Below are 18,787 nucleotides of genomic sequence, written 5' to 3' on the forward strand. Positions count from 1 at the left end.
GTCTCCGATCCCTCTCCTCCGCCTCTTTCTGTAAGCTCTCTTTTGTTCATTCGATTTCCTTTTTCTTCCTTGCTCGGATTCGTCGATTTTGTTGTGTGTTTTGCGAATCGAAGTTTTCTGGTTCTGTGCGTTATCTAAGCAATTCGAATTTCGTATATGGATTTGGAGATTTTTTGTGAATTGGTTAATGAGGTTGTGGATCGAAGAAATTAACTGGTTTCTATGCTTTCTTCGGCTTGTTTACTTGTCTAATTGGTGTTTGCAGGGCAATTGTAGTACTTCCAGTGGAGGTGATTTGATGAGTGAGTTCGAAGATGCACTTTTGAAGCAGCGACAAAACTGTGAATCAGGCTCTTGGCTGGACGAATTAAAGGAGACTCGGTATAAGAGTCGTATCCATAACCGATTATCTGAACTTGAAGGTGATTGCTGATTCTACTGTTTCTAGTTTTGTTGCAAACTATCTGTCTAGATTTCTCCTTCTTGTCCATTATGTTTCTGTGAAAAGCCAATGGAACCAATTATCATGTGAGAGGAATCTAACTCTTGTGGTTTGAATCAGGATTACCTTCGAATAGAGGTGAAGATTTGCAGAATAAATGCTTACTTGATCTTTATGGACTTAAGGTATATTATTTATTATGTGTGCAAGTCGAGTGGTTCTTTTTCTATTATGTGATACTGTTTTGAAATATGGTTTTTCTTTAACACTGACACGGTGTCTCGTTTGTGTGTGGCAGTTACAAGAACTACAGTGCAAGGTTCGGGGTGAGGTGAGCGCGGAATACTTGCTGCGTTTGAATTGTGTACATCCTGAAAGACAACTATATGACTGGGGCATGATGCGGTTGCCTCGCCGAATGTATGGGGTTGGTGATCCTTTTGTTATGGAAGCTGATGATCAGTTCAGAAACAAGCGTGATGCCGAGGTCATTTTGCTTTCTATCTAATTCAACCCAAAATTGCTTCCTCCCAGATTTTATACTTTTTACCTATAATGATGAATTGGTTCTTCGAATGCAAACTGATGACGTTTTGAGATGATAGGAACAAGTACCTTTTAGAAGAAAACTAGACTAAGAGTTGTGGATATATATCTTACTAGGTTCCTCTTTTTGTTTGGATAGGCGAATTTTGTAGAAGTGTCTGAGACTGAAACCTGTACAAAAATTCTAATTGGGGTATATGCTGATACTATTTTATGATTTTTAAACTCCTTGCTGATGCTTTTAAACTCTTTATTCAGAGGTTATTACGGTTAGAAGAAGAGGAGAAGAATCTGATTGAAACGACGCAGAGGAAATTCTTCGCAGAAGTACTCAACGCTGTTCGTGAATTCCAGTTGCAAATTCAGGCTTCCCAGAGACGGTGTAAGCAAAGAAATGATTTTGTCCAGGTATGATATCCCTGGCATTATGTTTATCATTGCTCACTTTTCTTGCCATAGAACTCAGGACCCTGATTATATCGTAATTATACTAAAAAAGGAATTATGCCTTCTATCTAACAGGGCTGGCATGGAAAACAAAGGCTACGTGCTACCCGAGCTGAAAAGCTGCGGATCATGGCGCTTAAATCTGATGATCAAGAGGAATACATGAAACTAGCAAAGGAGAGTAAGAATGAAAAACTAACCCTTTTCCTAGAGGAGACAAACAAAATCTTTGTTAGTTTGGGAGCTGCAGTCCAGCGTCAGAAAGATGCCAAAATTTCAGAAGGCATCAAACTACTGAAAGGCTCAGAATCTGACTTATCTGAAGTTGATGCTCCCGAGGATGTGCTTCCTGACCAAGATATTGAGATCATCGAGTCTAACAATAATGATGATTCTAATGACTTACTAGAAGGCGAGAGGCAGTATAACTTGGCTATCCATACAATACAGGAGAAGGTAATTATGGTTGTCTTTTAGTATATAATTGGAGTATGGTTTAGTTTGTTTAACTCAACTATCAATGTTTTCTTTAACAGGTGACGAAGCAGCCATCCCTTCTACAAGGTGGGGAACTGAGATCTTACCAATTAGAAGGGCTTCAATGGATGGTCTCTTTATACAACAACGACTATAATGGAATTTTAGCCGATGAAATGGGTTTGGGAAAGACTATCCAAACAATTGCACTGATTGCGTATCTTCTTGAGAGTAAAAATGTGCATGGGCCTCATCTAATAGTGGCTCCAAAAGCTGTGCTACCAAATTGGGAAAATGAGTTTGCAACATGGGCACCCAGGTATGTTCCTAACAACCTTTTATACTTCATTAATTGCATTTGTATGGATGTTGTGTATGAAATGTGCTTCATTTTGTCCATTTGACAGCATTTCCGCTTTTCTTTACGATGGATCGAAAGAGAGAAGAAGTGAAATACGTGCAACAATAGCAGGAGGAAAATTTCAGGTGTTGATAACCCATTACGATCTTATCATGAGAGATAAAGCATTTTTGAAGAAAATTGACTGGAACTACATGATTGTTGATGAAGGACATCGGCTAAAGAACCATGAATGTGCTCTCGCAAAGACTCTAGGAACGGGGTATGTTTCTGTGTGAATCTCTTGTTTTTATAAGTCTGTCTAGTTTCTTAATTACCTTCTTACGCATAGCTTGATGAAGTCTGAAATGAATGGTGTTAAGTGGTTGTTAGTTGTTACTCTGATTTATCTCATGCTGTCACAGAGGAACTTTGAATACATTTTGCTTACACTAGTTTTCCCTGGATGCAGCTATCGCATTAAGCGCAGACTTCTACTAACTGGGACGCCCATCCAAAACAGTCTGCAAGAACTGTGGTCGCTGCTTAATTTTCTACTTCCTCACATCTTTAACTCGGTTCAGAATTTCGAAGAATGGTTTAATACTCCTTTCGCCGAACGTGGTACTGCCAGTCTTACAGATGAAGAGGAGCTGTTGATTATTAATCGTCTGCATCATGTGGGTTTTTTATGCTCCTATGTTTGCTTAAACTTTTTAGCAAATCCGCTATGCAAAATACTCAATGTGAATGCCACTTTCAGGTCATAAGGCCGTTTCTACTGAGGAGGAAAAAAAGTGAAGTTGAGAAATTCCTTCCTGGAAAGACACAAGTCATACTGAAGTGTGATATGTCGGCTTGGCAAAAGTTGTATTACAAACAAGTTACAGACGTAGGCAGGGTCGGTATTCAAACAGGTTTGTAGCTTAGCTTTAACTTCTTCTCTCTCTCTCAAATCTTAACATAAATCAGAAAGTTAAACTGCTAACTGCTAATGGAATCATATCTGCAGGGAATGGAAAATCAAAGAGTCTGCAGAATCTGACAATGCAATTAAGAAAGTGTTGTAATCATCCGTACCTATTTGTTGGAGGAGAGTATAACATGTGGAAGAAGCCGGAGATTGTGAGAGCTTCAGGAAAATTCGAGCTACTTGATCGCCTCCTTCCAAAACTGAAAAAGGCTGGACACAGAATTCTTCTCTTCTCTCAAATGACTCGTCTCATCGACCTTCTCGAAATTTACTTGACACTCAATGACTACATGTACCTCAGACTCGACGGTACCACAAAGACAGACCAAAGAGGGGTTTTACTGAAGCAATTCAACGAACCGGACTCTCCCTACTTCATGTTTCTTCTGAGCACACGTGCTGGTGGTCTTGGTTTGAACTTACAAACTGCAGACACTATAATTATATTTGACAGTGATTGGAATCCACAAATGGACCAGCAGGCAGAGGATCGTGCCCATCGGATAGGGCAGAAAAAGGAAGTGAGAGTGTTTGTGTTGGTTAGCATTGGCTCCATTGAAGAAGTAATATTGGAGCGTGCAAAGCAAAAGATGGGCATTGATGCCAAAGTCATACAAGCAGGGCTCTTCAACACAACTTCTACTGGTAAAAGGCGTTAAAACACATACATATATCCTTACCAACCACAAACTTGATTTTTTGATAAATGCTAATCTCTCTCTTTGAATCATCAACAGCTCAAGACAGGAGAGAGATGCTGGAAGAGATCATGAGCAAAGGAACAAGCTCACTGGGGGAAGATGTGCCAAGTGAAAGAGAGATTAACCGGCTCGCAGCTCGAACCGAGGATGAGTTTTGGATGTTTGAACAAATGGACGAGGAAAGACGTAAAAAGGAGAACTATAATACACGACTCATGGAAGAGAAGGAAGTTCCTGAGTGGGCTTACACTTCAGAGACTCAAGAAGACAAGGCTAACGATTCGAAAAACCATTTTGGCAGCGTCACGGGTAAACGGAAACGTAAAGAAGCAGTGTACAGCGACTCTTTAAGCGAGTTGCAGTGGATGAGAGCGATGGAGAGTGAAGAAGAAGATACTTCAAAAGTCTCTAAGAAACGAAAGAAAAGGGACACAAAGACACCAATGAGTAATGGGTCAAAGATAGAGGTAGAGTCGAGCGGAAGCGAAGAGGGAAAAGAAGAAGAAGAAGAAGAAGAAGAAGAAAGAAAGGAGGAGAGTGGGAAAGAGAGTGAAGAAGAAAATGACAAGAAGCCATTATTCAGTTGGAAAACTTATAAGAAGAAAAGGTCAATCGGAAGTAAAAACTAAACTGAGAATAATGTTTTCTTTTTACAAGGCAATATAAGCCATTTTCTGATTAATTTCTCTGTTTTTTTAATCGTTCGTTCAAACCTTGGCAAAAATAGAGATCTTTTCTAGAATTCAGAGCTTAAGATGAAATGGTGGAACGATATTGTGTATATTGTATGCAATTCCATGACTATATCATCACATATTTAGGGAGTTGTAACTATCAGAATATTTTATTCAATCAAACATTTTAAGTGGTTTGTACTAAAATAACAAATTTAAGTGTGGAGTTTAAAAAGTCTACATCTACATCCATTTTATCTTTTAAGTCTACCAATATAATATTAATATTTAATATATAAATGGAGCGTTATAATTAATTTTAAATTTGAAAAAAAATTGAACCGCTTGTAGGAAGACAAGTGCTATTAAAATCTCTTATGAGTTTCCCAGAGTCTCTCAAGTGAGAGACCTATTTCAATTTCAAAGGGTGTATTTAATCAAAAAATTTGAGTGATTTTTTTTTTTGTTTTTTAAAAAAAAATCCTATGTTATTTCAATCATGAATTTTAAAATGTTTAATGAAATACAATGTTTTTTTTTGACAACATAGTACAAGATCAGCTCAAACGAGCCAATTTATAGGAAAATCATTCACATAGTTAATTTGTTGCGACTCCAATCTAGCTCGACGCGCCAGCTTGTCTGCACTATCATTGTGAACGGGAAATAAAGACTACAAAGAATGATAGGAATTCGTCCTTATCTTCTTCAATCAAGTCCAAATATGTCTTGAAAGCAGGCCACTCGGAAGGCGAAAACACCATCTTCACTAAATCAGAACAGTCTGTAAGGAAAACAACTTTCTCCTTACCCGCACCAATCATACACCGCATTGCCCAAATGAGGGCCTCCACTTCTGCATGGAGGTGTGACAAGCTACGACGAGAATTGGATGCGCCCATAGTGGGAAATTCCCCCTCAGGAGAAATGCAATACCATCCTGTACCGATAAACTGGTCAGTTGCCTTCCAAGATCCATCCACAAAACATCGGTGTTTGGTTCCATACCTATTAGTCACGTCCAGAGTATTAACCGTAGGACCAAAAGTCGATCGAAAGCCGCCAGGGGGCGTGGGTCCCAGAGCATCTTCCTGTGCCAAAAACCAAAGCTTTGCTTCCTCCTCCGCTATCTGTAAGATTGCTAATGGATTGGAATCCAAATTGCTAAAAACTTTATCATTTCTAGCCTTCCAGATATACCAAAGAATCCATGGGAACATATCAATCGAAGGAGTTTGTTTAACTCTCCAAAATAAATAATCCATATTTGCATACACCGAGTCTGAAGGAAAACAGGTCGGGGATGTCGGGAATGGGGATAGACCCCAAACCTGCCTAGCTGGAGGACATAAGAAAAGGGCATGATTGATTGTCTCTTCCGTTTCTACACAAAGTGCACACTCCATATCACAGCCTAACCCACGTCGCCGCATATTAGTTGTTGTCGCCACACAACCCGTAATTGCTTGCCACAAAAAATGTCGGTTTTTTGGTGGATACTGAAGCAGCCAAACAAATGCCTGAAGAGGAATAATATTGGGACCGAAAACAAGAGCAACGGTTTCCGGTTTCTGACGCAAAGCCTGATACCCAGATTTAACGGTGTATAGGCCAGCTTTTGTCAAATGCCAACCCAATATATCCGGTGTGGAAAAATTACTAAGAGGTAATGCAGAAATAAGGGCAACATCCTCTGACTCGAAAGAAGCCGAAAGCAAAACCAATTTCCAGGAGTTTGAGCTCCTGAAATACAATGTTACTAAACTAATGATTTGAAAATCTTATCTAAAATCCACTATATTTGAAAACATTTAGAGGATTTACTTACTTATAGAAATCTAAAACTTATGGTTAGAATGGATCATTTGGGAATATCTTACTATAAATTATAACAACTTCCCTAAAATATAAAAGTCATATCAAAACTCATTATAACTCTTAAAATAGGAAATAGCATTTGATATTTTTTTCTAAATCTGAATTTATAATACTTTGGCAAAATGGTATAAATAGATAGATAGAAGAATACTCCACACAAAAAGAAAAAAAAAATATTAAACTCATAGGGCGGAGAAAAGGATCAAGAAGATGACCACCACCATGAAAATCATGTCTTTTGCTATGCTACTTGTTCTTTTGTTCTCTATTGGTTAGTCTCTCACCATAAATTTTGATACATATGGTATGGATATACAATAAGGGATTATATAAACCTTTTGTTTGATCTTTAGATGGTTCTTGAAAGTTGAAAGTGAAAGAAAAATATAATTTGTTTGCATGTTATAGATGTTGTCGTTGAAGGATCCGATAGTTCGTTGTGCTGTAACACACATGCGAAATTTGGAGCGTGCAAAACGTACCACGACAGAAAGAGATGCGACAAGTGGTGTCGTGATGGATGTGCTAATAACAAAGGCGGTCTTTTGCAAACGTGTTTTTGGTGGAAAACAAGAACAGTGCCATTGTTACTGTTAAAACACCTCTCCCTTATATGCCTGTGTTTGCATCACATTGCTTACTTTAAACGATTATAATGAACAAAATCTTGTCTTGTTTATACGTCTTTGATTTATATTTTATATGAAAAAGTTGATATAAAGTCGATGTTCGCCCAGTTTGATTTGGTAGTGCATTGGTTTGATTATAAAATAGCTTAAATCGTATCTAAACCAAACAGCTGCTCAATTTTAAAATAGCGATACAATCTCTCCTTTAACAAAAAGCCATCGGCAAAAATAAAACTAATACCAAAGTTCTCAATATGATTTGGTCTTTGTAGCAGCCGGCTAAAGTGATCCTGGTACAAAACAAACAAAGACATTGAAACGTACCAACCAACATTACAGACTTAATCATCCTCCTGATTAACTTCAAGGTTCTTCATCTTTGATTCCAGCTCGCTATTCCCGTTACCTTCATACTTTTCATCTTCTTCGTCTTCCTCATCATCGTCTTCTTCTCCATCAGGATTGTTCTCGTCAAAAGCATTTAAATGACATTTTTCCCAATTTAAAATCCACTATTTTTTAAAACATTTTGAAGGTTGGATTTTAGAGGATTTCTTTACTTAAAAATACACAAATCTAAAACTCATGGTTTAAATAGATCATTTATAAAGATTTTACCATAAATCATAACAACTTCCCTAAAACCATCAAACTCATATCAAAACTCATTATCCCCTATATATTAAAAGAGAAACATTCTCTAAAAAAAACTGACGTGTTGTTGCCAGAGAGCTATGTCCCCAATTTATTATGTGTCCTTAATATTCCATAATATTACATAAAACTGTCATTGCTATTCAATTTATTTATATACACAATATTTTGCTCCTATAAATTCTAAATTGGTAAATATTATTCAAAATATGATAAATATTATTTCCTACATATTTTTGAAATTAAATTAATTTCACAATGTATTTTAATATAATATTATAATTATATTATGAGATGTAAAAAAATATATATTTAAAATCATATCTTCAGAAATATAAATAATGTTACATTTCTAAAAATTTATAAAGCTTTAATGGTGAAAGAATCAAATATCATTTGAAACTGGCTCAAAGTTTATTCTTTTGCTAAAAACTGTACCTATATTTGCCCAAAAAAATGTATGATCACCAATGGAAATGACATGAATATATATTTTAATTTGGATAACTATGTAGTTAAACATTATATATAAATATGTAGTTATAATTTTTTACAAATATCTTAAAATTTAGAAAATTCAGTCCAATAAAAATGAAAAAAGTAATAATATTATACCAATAGCTGAGACACATTTAGTTAATTTAGCCTCATTTTGATTTATTATTACAGCTATATGCCATTGTGTTTTCAACAAAAAAAAAACAAATACAAATGCGTTATTCTTAAAATTTTTATCACATAACTTTATTAATATAAAGGGATCCCTTAATATAAATCAAGTTTAAGTTTTAAATATATTTTATATATTAGAAAAAATGATTTATTGAAATGTGTTGGGCATAATTTTAATCATATAAATTATAATAGATAAATTCTATTATATTGTGATATATTCTATAAATAATAGAGAATTATGCATTCTCTAGAACATTGAGTTAATACCGACCGTAACAGTAAACATTGAGTCAATACCAGCCGTAACGGTAAGCATCAAGCCAACGCGGGCCGTAACGACCATCATCAAGCCAATATGGGCCGTAACGGCAAACATCGAGCCAATGCGGGCCGTAATGTCAATCGTCAAGCCGATACGGGCTGACACAACAATTAACGAACCAATACGAGTTGTAACGACAAACAACGAGTCAATACGGGCTGTAATTGGACTTTGTGACCGACTCCGATTTGCTACGACGTTATCAAGAAAATATTTGACTCAATCTCGTGTAGAGAATATTCGAAACGACCTTATCTCATCTAGAGGCGACTACTCAAACCCAAATCCCATGAAGATTAGGGTAAAGAGACTTCTCTATAAAAAGGGAGCGATATCGAATCTAAACGAATCGATTATTTGCCCAAACAATTGATTCTACATTTGCCCAAACTATGTGGGTTACCCGCGGATCTCATGAATTCAAACAGAACATATGCAAAGACATTTCGCGGCTCAAAATATTTAAACCCGTAACTTGATAGTTTAGCGGACGGGTTTGATCGGATTAATAATTTTATTTAAATTATTTGGTTCATGAAATTTTAGTTTTTTTGTGGGTTTTATCTGATTTGATAGTTCAAGATTTTAATAAAAATCTAATCAATCACTAATTCGGTTAACATTCGATTCATATCCGCCATCATGTCAATCTAAAATTTATGGTGAAACGATTAATATTTTAAACTTTCATAAACTTGATGCAATATAAGTTTGTAAATGTTATACTAAATAAATATTTTTATAAATATAATATCTCAAACAAAAATTTCATGCGTGCAGCTGCACGGGTTATTACCTAGTAACTTATTTAAAATTAATGTAGGATTGGTAGTTGGTACAGTTATGTTAAACCAAGATATGATCATATGATAATTATGAATTATCTTCTTGAAACCTTTGCAACTTTAGATTTTACAATACTTAGACCAAAATACCAATATGCTATTGTTTTTGTTTTCGCAAATGGAATTAGTGTCTAGATTGCCCTTAAAAAAAAAAAAAAAAAAAAAAAAAAAAAAAGGATTTTGATCAACATGAAGATAAGAACTAAAATCTATAATAAATTGCGGTGAAATTAAAATGAAAATTGATCCATTAAATTAGGAAATAGCATTAGGTATTTTTCTAAATCTGAATTTATAATACTTTGGCAAAATAGTATAAATAGATACAAGAATACTCAAAGAAAAAAAAAAGAAAAAAAAGGAAGGATTAAAAAAAAAGAGAGGAGAAAAGGATCAAGAAGATGACCACCACCATGAAATTCATGTCTTTTGTTATGCTACTTGTTCTTTTATTCTCTATCGGTTAGTCTCTCACCATAAATTTTGAAACATATGGATATACTACAATAAGGGATTACATAAACCTTTCGTTTGATCTTTACGTGGTTCTTGAAAGTGAAAGAAAAATATAATTTGTTTTGCATGTTAAAGATGTTGTTGTTGAAGGATCCGTTAGTACGTTGTGCTGTAACACACATGCGAAATTTGGAGCGTGCAAAACGTACCAAGACAGAAAGAGATGCGACAATTGGTGTCGTGATGGATGTGCTAATAAGAAAGGCGGTTTTTGCAAACGTCTTTCTGGTGGACGAAAACAACAATGCCATTGTTACTGTTAAAACATCTCTCCCTTATATACTGATTTTGTCTTTGATTTACATTTTATAAACAAGAAAAGCTGATATAAAATCGATGTTCGTCCAGTTTAAATCGTACGTATCTAAACCAAAACAGCTGCTCAATTTTATAATAGCGATACAATCTATCTTTTAACAAAAAGCCATCGGCAAAAATAAAGTCTCAATACGATTTGATCCTTGTAGCAGCCGGCTAAAGTAATCCTGGTACAAAACAAACAAAAACATTGAAAAGTACCAACCAAACATTACAGACTTAATCATCCTCCTGATTAACTTCAAGGTTCTTCAGCTTCGATTCCAGCTCGCCATTCCCGTTACCCTCGTACTCTTCATCTTCTTCGTCTTCCTCATTATCGTCATCTTCTTCTCCATCAGGATCGTTCTCGTCAAAAGCTCCAAGTAACTCTGGGGACTTCTTGAATATCTCTTTAACTTCTTCAACGCCTTCTTCTGATATGATATTCCCGTCAATGTTCAACAGCTTGAAAGCTTCTTTCTTAACAACAACATGAGCCAAGGCTCGTGCTCCGGCTCTTCTTATGAAGTTGGTGCTCATATCTATGTACTGCAATTTCGAATGATCCTCTTCCATACTATTCGCAATCTGGACACATCCCTCATCTTTCAGCTCATTCTCAGACAGATTCAACTTGTTCAGATGTTCTTTTGCTGCTACACAGGCTGCGATAGCTGAAGCGGCTTCAACAGTTATGTCATTACCTGCCATCTCTAGAACTTCAATGGGCGAAGCAGACTCCTTGAGAGCGTTTGCTATGGCTATGGCACCTTCATCCTCTAGATTTAGATAACTCAAGTAAAGCTCAGTCAAGTGTTTGTAGCTCGAAAGAGTTTTGCTCAGAGAAACACCGGCTTCTGTGCCAAACATATTATCCCGCAGATCAAGTTTCTCCATATGAGTACAATGCTCAAGTGCTTCTGACAAGGCGACTCCCCCTTCTGAGTCAACTCTTGTGGAAGAGCACCGGAAATTCTCCAGCAGTGGCGAACGCTTAACAACCTCTGCAATCGCGAGTGCCCCTTCATCACCCGTCATGTTATTATGAAAGTGAAGGACCTTCAAATTCTCCGTTGAAGGAATCAACTCGGAGACCGCTTGTGCAGCTTCCTTAGAGATACCATCATTCATCAAATACAGCTCTTCCAAAGAGCTCAGAGATTTTAACAGCGCCCCAAATGCTCTAACACCCTTCTCACCCAATGCATTCTCTGATAAGTTGAGAGACAACAAGACACTACCTTGCAGCGCGTCCGAAAATATATTCATAACTTGAAGAGCTTCAGCCTCAGGTCGTCCAGCAACAAAGTCAGACAAGTCAACTTCCTTAAGCTGATCTTTCAGAGACGCCAAGATAGGCTCAGCGACACGAGCAGCTCCCAAACCGAAACTCCTATTGCTAAAACATATCTTAGAGTAAACATTGCCAGGCTCCTTCAACGGTTTGAGAAGCTCCTCAGCTTCCTCAGCTTCAATGAAAGCCCGTTTACCTTTAGAGATATCGAAAAAAGTTTCACGGGGAGATACTACTTCTTCAGAAACGGATTCTCTTGTGACAACAGCAACAACCTTAGCAACAGGACCTTTCTTGAGAACTTCCAAGATAAGCTTACTGCATTCTTTAGCGTAAAGCTGTACAGCTGAACCACCATCACCATCAGGTTCCCTCTCAAACTGTTGGTTAGCAGTGGTAAAAGCAGAATCCTCAATCCTCTTAGCGTTCTCGGAAGCTTGGTCGGTGGTTAAGCTACCGTACTTTTCAGTAAAAATGGTCTTGGAAGAGAGGTTGTTGGTTATACGCTTAATGAGAGCTTGCCTTGTTGGTAAACTCGGCGGCCATAGTTTAATCTAAAAAGCATGAGGTCGCGAATCAAGTGTTTCCCCCATTATCACTACTGCAAAATTAAAAAAAAAAAAAAAAAAATCACAAATTGGAGAGAGATTGAATCAATTGAAATTGAATCTAATAAGCAAAATTGAGACAAAAATGATAATCATAAATCTGAAAATACAGTAAATCGTAAAGATCGGAGATTACAGTCCTCTCAAGAGCACAACTACGAGGAACGAAACAATCGGTGCTAGTCACACAGTTTTTATCAGCGGATCCGGGAGGGAAAGAAAGAAAAGAAAAGCGTACCGAAGAACGGATGAGGATTGTGTGAATCTGCGGAGGTTTGAGAGAGAGAGAGACTCTGGGCTGGCTGCGAATGAAGAGTTGTGTTTTAGGGTTTCTGTCTATAGAACCACCGGAGCTTAGCTTTACACCTTTAAATCTCCCTCCCACCACGTTGTTGAACCAAAAGTCTAATAGTGTGACTGACTGACTCATGTATGTAAAATGTTATGTACAAATTCGATTTATTTTTAATTAATTTACCCCAATCCTACCAGATATTCACTTTTATTTTTTTGTGGAAGATAACGTAATAAAATTAGAACTAGATTAGGAGCCGTGCTAGACCATAGATTAAAATTTCTTTTATTTATATTATAATTTTAGAATAAAATATAATTTATATGATTATTTTTAAAAGTTTTTTTGGATAAAATATTATGCAATAAAATCATATGCTAAATATAATTACTTGAAAAAATACTTATTTTGTAAGTTTTATATTGTTAATTTTGTAATTTTATGTATGAGAAATGGTTATGTTTGCTGTTTGTTTTTATTTTAATTTTTGCACATGTTATGTTTGGTGAAAGTTTTTAAATATGACCTGTGAGGTAAGCTTTTATTTTTCAGTTACACAATAAGATCTTGAAAATCACGATTAAGTGTGATAAATTGCCAAAATTTTGTTCCTTTTTACGCCTAAAAATATATTTTTATGTCTAACAGTATATATTTTGTAACAATACATGGAATACTAAAGATTTTATTTAGGAAATTATATAAATCATTGGAATATTCTCTTTAGGAAGATTCTTTGTGATATTCTTAAGTGTATTCATATATAACCCATGAATTGACCAATTAATCTATAACGTTTTTTGTAACCAACATATATTTAGTGTATAACCTATTTTGTAATCAACTTATAAAAATTATAGTCTACAAAAAAAACTGTGTACTTCCGTTTTATTATATAGGAGATCAACTTGACAACGCATCCTCCTCATATATAGTTGACCATGATTACATGTGAAAATCTGATATACTTACTACCAGCTGTGCTACCAAATTACATACAAACTATGTCTGATATTATCAGATCTGTGTATATATATTTCCCCCAATAGAGTAACAAATTTACAGTGTATAGTTTTTTACAGCCAGTTTGATTCTTTATTTGTGAAATCAAAAAAATGGGTATTTTGATAGGAGTCTCAAAGACATGAACGGATGAAGCAAATGTAAATTATATCTCATCATCACACAATTCAACAAGTCACAACCCTACCCCAAAGTCTCGTTTCTTCCAAACACATAGAGGGATCAGTGGAGCGAGGATTTTGAATTTGAATGTAATGGAAGTTTACCATAATGGTATCTTTGGATACAACTCTGCCGATTTCTTTTAAGACCGATTGTGATCAGAAGAGATTAACACAACGACCCAAAATGAACCAAAAGCACAGCAAATAACTTAACACAGGACAGGACCATAAAATACCTCTAACAGCGGCTTGCTCTCTCATCTCTCTCTCTCTATATATTCCTTGTCTACTTACCTCTAGTTAAGTGCAGTCTTCTTCTTTTTCTTCTTCTTTTTCTTCTTCTTCTTCCACATTGTAGATTCTACAACCTCAAGCTTTGCAGGTTTGTAGTAGACTGTGTTAGAGCTCTACAAAAATACTCTCTTATCTCTGGTATTGTTCGCTGCACCAACTCGTTCTGCCTGCATTTCCCATTTGACTATGTTTTAGACAAACAGCAATAAACAAATCTTATGGGAGAGACAGAGAGAGGGAGAGAGATCTTGTTTATATTACCCTGGCCTTGAACTCAGTTTATCAAAATGCTCCAGGATGAACAAGATACAAGCTTGCCTAAGCGACATCGCATGGAATGCTTCTGATAGCTCGTACATGTCTCCTATGCTTTCCAACGTTATATCCTTTCATACATACACAAAGAGTAAACGTGTCAGATTTCAATAGGGATAATGCAAACCACATCACTTTCCACTGCAACATAATTACGCTCACCTGAGCAATTGTGTATTCACAGAGTCGTTTCAGGCCCTCCAAGAGATACTGATCCGCTGCTCTTAGAAGATCTTTTGATATCTCGGTCGTTATGTCGACAGATCCAGTGTATATAAATCTGAAAAACATAATCCAAGTGAGTCTATTACATGTATATGAAAAGTTCTCACAGACTTTTCGAAATCTTAATATCTCGAATGAGTCAAATTAAAAAGCCTGTAGAAGTTCACCATACCTCATCATTAACTCAAACACCTCCCATTTGATATTTGGAATCTCAATATCTCTAGCGTCTTTTTCCTAAGGTATAAATGAAAAACAAACCATGACACATTTAAGCTATAATTTCCACTCAAGAAAAATGTATTCTTCTGATAGGGAGCAGATCAGCATACACCCATAGGTCATTGTCATTATAGCTAGTAAACGATATTTGTCATTTCTTCCACAAGAACATTATCAAAAAGCCAAAAATTGTAGTTCACTTACTCTGTAACCACCATCAAACATTGCGCGAAATGCATCTGAGGATGCCAGCAAACAAATTCTGTGTGCATAGAATGTCCTTCCTGCAGTATAATTTTTCTGTTTTACAAACGGACTTCGGAGCTAACTAGATTTCCGCAACTTCTGGATTAATATATGACTGATTACCTTCGACTAGAAAGGTTACATCAGACAGCGTAGCATTATTTACATATTGCTCTCCGAGATAAACCTGTCACAAAAAGAGTTACAGAATACTGCATTGAGACTGCCACTCCTTACGAATTAGAGAACTAAAGCAAAAAGGAAACTCACCCTTTGTGTTGGAGAAGGAGGAGCAGCATCAACTGGAGAAAGTGCCATAGATTTATTTGCTAATTTGTACAACGCTGCCGCACCATCAAGTTGCTGCTTAGTGTTTGTAGAGCCAAGAAGACCGAGTAGCAACTCCAACCCTGTTGAAAGACAGCTCGATATAAGAAAATTTGCAAAAAAAACATCTAAACTGGACAGCTGACGCAATAAAAGTCTTAACATAATAGAAGACCAAAAAAGAAAGCAGCATCTCATTAGCTCATATAAATTTAAAAAGAACTGTCACATGCCATTGTCATCAATGAATATGGTTCTCTGATCCTCAGGTGAACAGAGGTGAGCAAGAGCAAGAGCCACTCGTCGTTGGATAGACTTCTCTGAAATGTGCATTAGGTACAACAGATGTCTCAGAACCTACAAAGGAAAATCAAAGCACAGAAATATTAAAGGTTGAATAGAGAAATACTAAACTACAACAGAGCTTCAGAAACTCGACCAGGATAAAGCAGTTTCTCTACAAAGATGGAAACAGACAAATTTAAAGATAAGTATAATTCAACTTACTCTTCCATGAATCTTCTCCTCCAATCTCTTTAGTGTTTTCGAGACACAATCTTTGGTTGCCTAAAAAATCATGATATAATATAAACACTTACAGGGAAAGAGTAAAACAAATACAATTAAAGCTGCTATGAATTTTCAGTATCTAGCCAATTAAAGGAGTATAGCAATGTGGTTCTGGAAAATAGAATCAGAAAGTAGAGGAAGGGTAACATCGCCATACATACTTGAACAATAAACTCTCCATCCTGTAGCTTCTGGATACCTCCCACCCTGATAAAATCCGACACATTATCCTAGGGGAAGAAAAATGGATCAATAACCCATTTATTGACGTTTACCATCAACTTTTGCATACTTATTAGAACATATACAGAAAGTAGCATAAGTAGCATACAACACACCTCATTATCGGCAAGGCCATAGAGAGCAAATGCAGCATTGTGTTGCAATGATCCATTTCTTGAATCAAGAAGCTTCAATAAAGGTCCTAAACCACCACTATGGGCAATTCCAGCTTGATTGTGGGCATCCTGTTAGAAAGAGGATGCTACTGTTTTAAAAACACAAAAAGAAAACACTTGACAACCAGCGCAGCGGCAAATTATCCAATATCACTAGGTATTATTTGAAAACACTAAGAAACAAAAGCAACAAAATGACAACAGTCGTGGTTTCAAATGTTTAATCGAAGTTACTATTTTATAATGCCCAAATAACTTTCAAAACCGAACTACCAAAAGTTTTGTAACAAGAACCTGCGCCAATCTACCCAGTGCAAAGGCCGACATTTCCTTCAACTGAACATCCGGTGACTGCAGCATCTCAATCAAAGGTCTGACAGCACCCCTTTGCACAATATGCACCTGCAAAGTAATAATTTTGAGCATGAAGTGAAAAATGAACAAAAGACACCAATAAAGCAGGGAAAATTATACAATTAGTGGGAAATGAGAAGGTATATTCTACAAATCAACAGTAACAAACAACGTATCATTTCGTATAACCAAACAGGAAAAGAGTTTAGGCTTTGCGGAATAGAAAAAGAGCCGAGGATAGAAAACCTGGGATGAAATTGTACCTTACAATCAGAATCTGTTGAGGCAAACTGCCCAAGTAATAAAGCCGCCTCTCTTTGACTCTCAGGGCAACAAGAGCTGAGATAGACAAAATCACAAGAATGAACTTGGGGTAAACAGCTAAGCATCTTAAGAAAAGAAAAACCTCAGCAATAGAGAAATTAGTAAGATTTACAGAATTTTAGCTCTAGTCAGAGCTATAACAACTCTATGCTGAACCATGTACATCAAAAACGTGAGTCTCCACATACCTAAGAAGGCCAATGACAGGTTGCAATGCCCCGGCAGCAAGAACCTCTTTCTTAATGTGTGGAGACGAGTGTACTAGATTGCCTATAACTCCAACCTAAAAAGGTATGACTCAACAAGTTATTTCAACGTCAATCTCACGTAGATAAATAAGTAGCAAAATAGTTGATTATAATTACTCTTGACGAGTAAAAGATTCCTAACCGCTTCATAATGTATAGCAGCATCCTCTGATCCTAGCATTAGGATGAGCGTGGGAAGAGCATTGCACTCAACTATCTGCCCAAGGAAATAATTATCATGCTCCGCCCAAATAAAATTAGAAGCTGTAAAGATAGCAATATTTACCTGGTTCTTGTTATCATCATTTTTAAATGCAAGGGTTCTCAGTGCCCCTGCTGCTGCTCGCTGAACCTTTGAATCAGAAAATTCAAGTAACTCCACGAGAGGTGGTATACCGCCTTCCATCCTGTTTCCAAACAACTGGAAGTTATGAAGATAGTTGTACTGAAGACAAATATCGAAAAGGAGGAAATCACTTCACTTAAAAATATGCTGACCTAACACGAGTCTTGATACTGCTGTTCTCATGAGCAAGATTAGTGATGGCATCAGCGGCTCTTCTGATAACACTATTAACAGCTCGAGAGGTAGAACCATCTTTGTTTCTCTTCAGCAGATTCACTAGATGAGGTAAAGCACCTTTGTCTACTATCAGTTTCTGATACTCTGGCTGTTAAAGCAGTCAAATCCCAAAACACGATCACACAAACTATACATAATAATCCCCTCCGTGTATAAAAAGTTACAATTACCAAAAGTTTCCTAAATTTAAGCAAGATTTGAAGTAACATGACATAAAAGGAAACTGCTTTCAAGTTTCTAACACAATACAAGGAGACGGCCAAGAGAAATGGAGGATCAAAAACCTTAATTGCAAGAAGACCAAGCGCAAAAGCGCTTCCTTTCTCAACCTCGTGTTCGAACGGCTTCTCAGCCAAGTCTCCGCCGTTGTACGGCGGTGCTTGTAGATGCGTCATAAGCGCAGGAACAGCACCTCCGTCGACAATCAAGTTCACTAAATCCTCTGCTGAACATGACAGGGTCAACAAAATAGGAAGAACCGGCATAAAAAAAAGAGTAAGATCGGGAAGCTGATCTTCACCGTTTTTGGCGAGCTCGGCAAGGACTTGAGTGGCGCGTTTAGCAGCAGCGCGATCGGATTCTTGCCAAGAGAAAGCAGAGTTTAGAACGGAAACTTGAGCAGCAACCTCGCTGAGAAGCGCTTGGCCTCCGTCGGTGGTTACGGCAGAGATCTCTCGATCTTCTACGGCGGCTGCTCCTTCCTCAAGCTTTCTCTTTTGTCCTTTACGCTCGGGGAAGCTCCGACCTTCTCGTCTCTCCGGTTGTTGCTCCATCGTTCACAGAGTAGAGAAGACGACGATCCGAAGATGAGGAGATCAGAGAAGAAGAAGAAGAAGAAGAAGAAGCGTTTTGAAATCAATCCACCAGGCACAAAAGAG

At 36.8% G+C, this 18,787-nt stretch overlaps 3 protein-coding genes and 1 pseudogene across 4 annotated transcripts; 2 read left to right on the forward strand and 2 right to left on the reverse strand.

Moving 5' to 3' along the window:
• On the forward strand, positions 7-4,700 carry LOC104709230 (probable ATP-dependent DNA helicase CHR23). The gene is made up of 12 exons (XM_010425879.2): positions 7-30; positions 266-422; positions 563-627; positions 741-929; positions 1,247-1,396; positions 1,511-1,891; positions 1,972-2,231; positions 2,320-2,535; positions 2,725-2,932; positions 3,016-3,169; positions 3,265-3,870; positions 3,963-4,700. The coding sequence occupies exons 2-12, from the start codon at positions 299-301 to the stop codon at positions 4,553-4,555; spliced, it is 2,946 nt and encodes a 981-aa protein (XP_010424181.2). The 5' UTR covers positions 7-30; positions 266-298; the 3' UTR covers positions 4,556-4,700.
• LOC109126083 lies at positions 6,655-7,075 on the forward strand (annotated as a pseudogene).
• LOC104706253 (RAN GTPase-activating protein 2) lies at positions 10,485-12,746 on the reverse strand. Its single transcript, XM_010422428.2, has 2 exons — positions 12,560-12,746; positions 10,485-12,314 (listed from the first exon to the last, which is right to left on the reverse strand). Exon 2 carries the CDS (start codon positions 11,686-11,688, stop codon positions 10,657-10,659), a length of 1,032 nt encoding a protein of 343 aa, XP_010420730.2. The 5' UTR covers positions 11,689-12,314; positions 12,560-12,746; the 3' UTR covers positions 10,485-10,656.
• LOC104706254 (ARM REPEAT PROTEIN INTERACTING WITH ABF2) lies at positions 13,758-18,787 on the reverse strand. 2 transcript variants are annotated; one of them, XM_010422431.1, is made up of 19 exons: positions 18,430-18,787; positions 18,194-18,351; positions 17,825-17,997; positions 17,613-17,733; positions 17,469-17,543; positions 17,267-17,361; positions 17,018-17,093; positions 16,695-16,802; positions 16,341-16,469; positions 16,164-16,232; positions 15,940-15,999; positions 15,666-15,789; positions 15,376-15,515; positions 15,229-15,292; positions 15,064-15,143; positions 14,810-14,874; positions 14,575-14,692; positions 14,359-14,483; positions 13,758-14,264 (listed from the first exon to the last, which is right to left on the reverse strand). In XM_010422431.1, exons 1-19 carry the CDS (start codon positions 18,680-18,682, stop codon positions 14,165-14,167), a joined length of 2,133 nt encoding a protein of 710 aa, XP_010420733.1. In that variant the 5' UTR covers positions 18,683-18,787; the 3' UTR covers positions 13,758-14,164. The 2 variants fall into 2 exon arrangements, with proteins under 2 accessions (XP_010420733.1, XP_010420732.1); XM_010422430.2 differs by having other exon boundaries at positions 18,194-18,354; positions 18,430-18,780.

Source organism: Camelina sativa, chromosome 8, assembly GCF_000633955.1.
Source record: "Camelina sativa cultivar DH55 chromosome 8, Cs, whole genome shotgun sequence".
Lineage (NCBI taxonomy): Eukaryota > Viridiplantae > Streptophyta > Magnoliopsida > Brassicales > Brassicaceae > Camelina > Camelina sativa.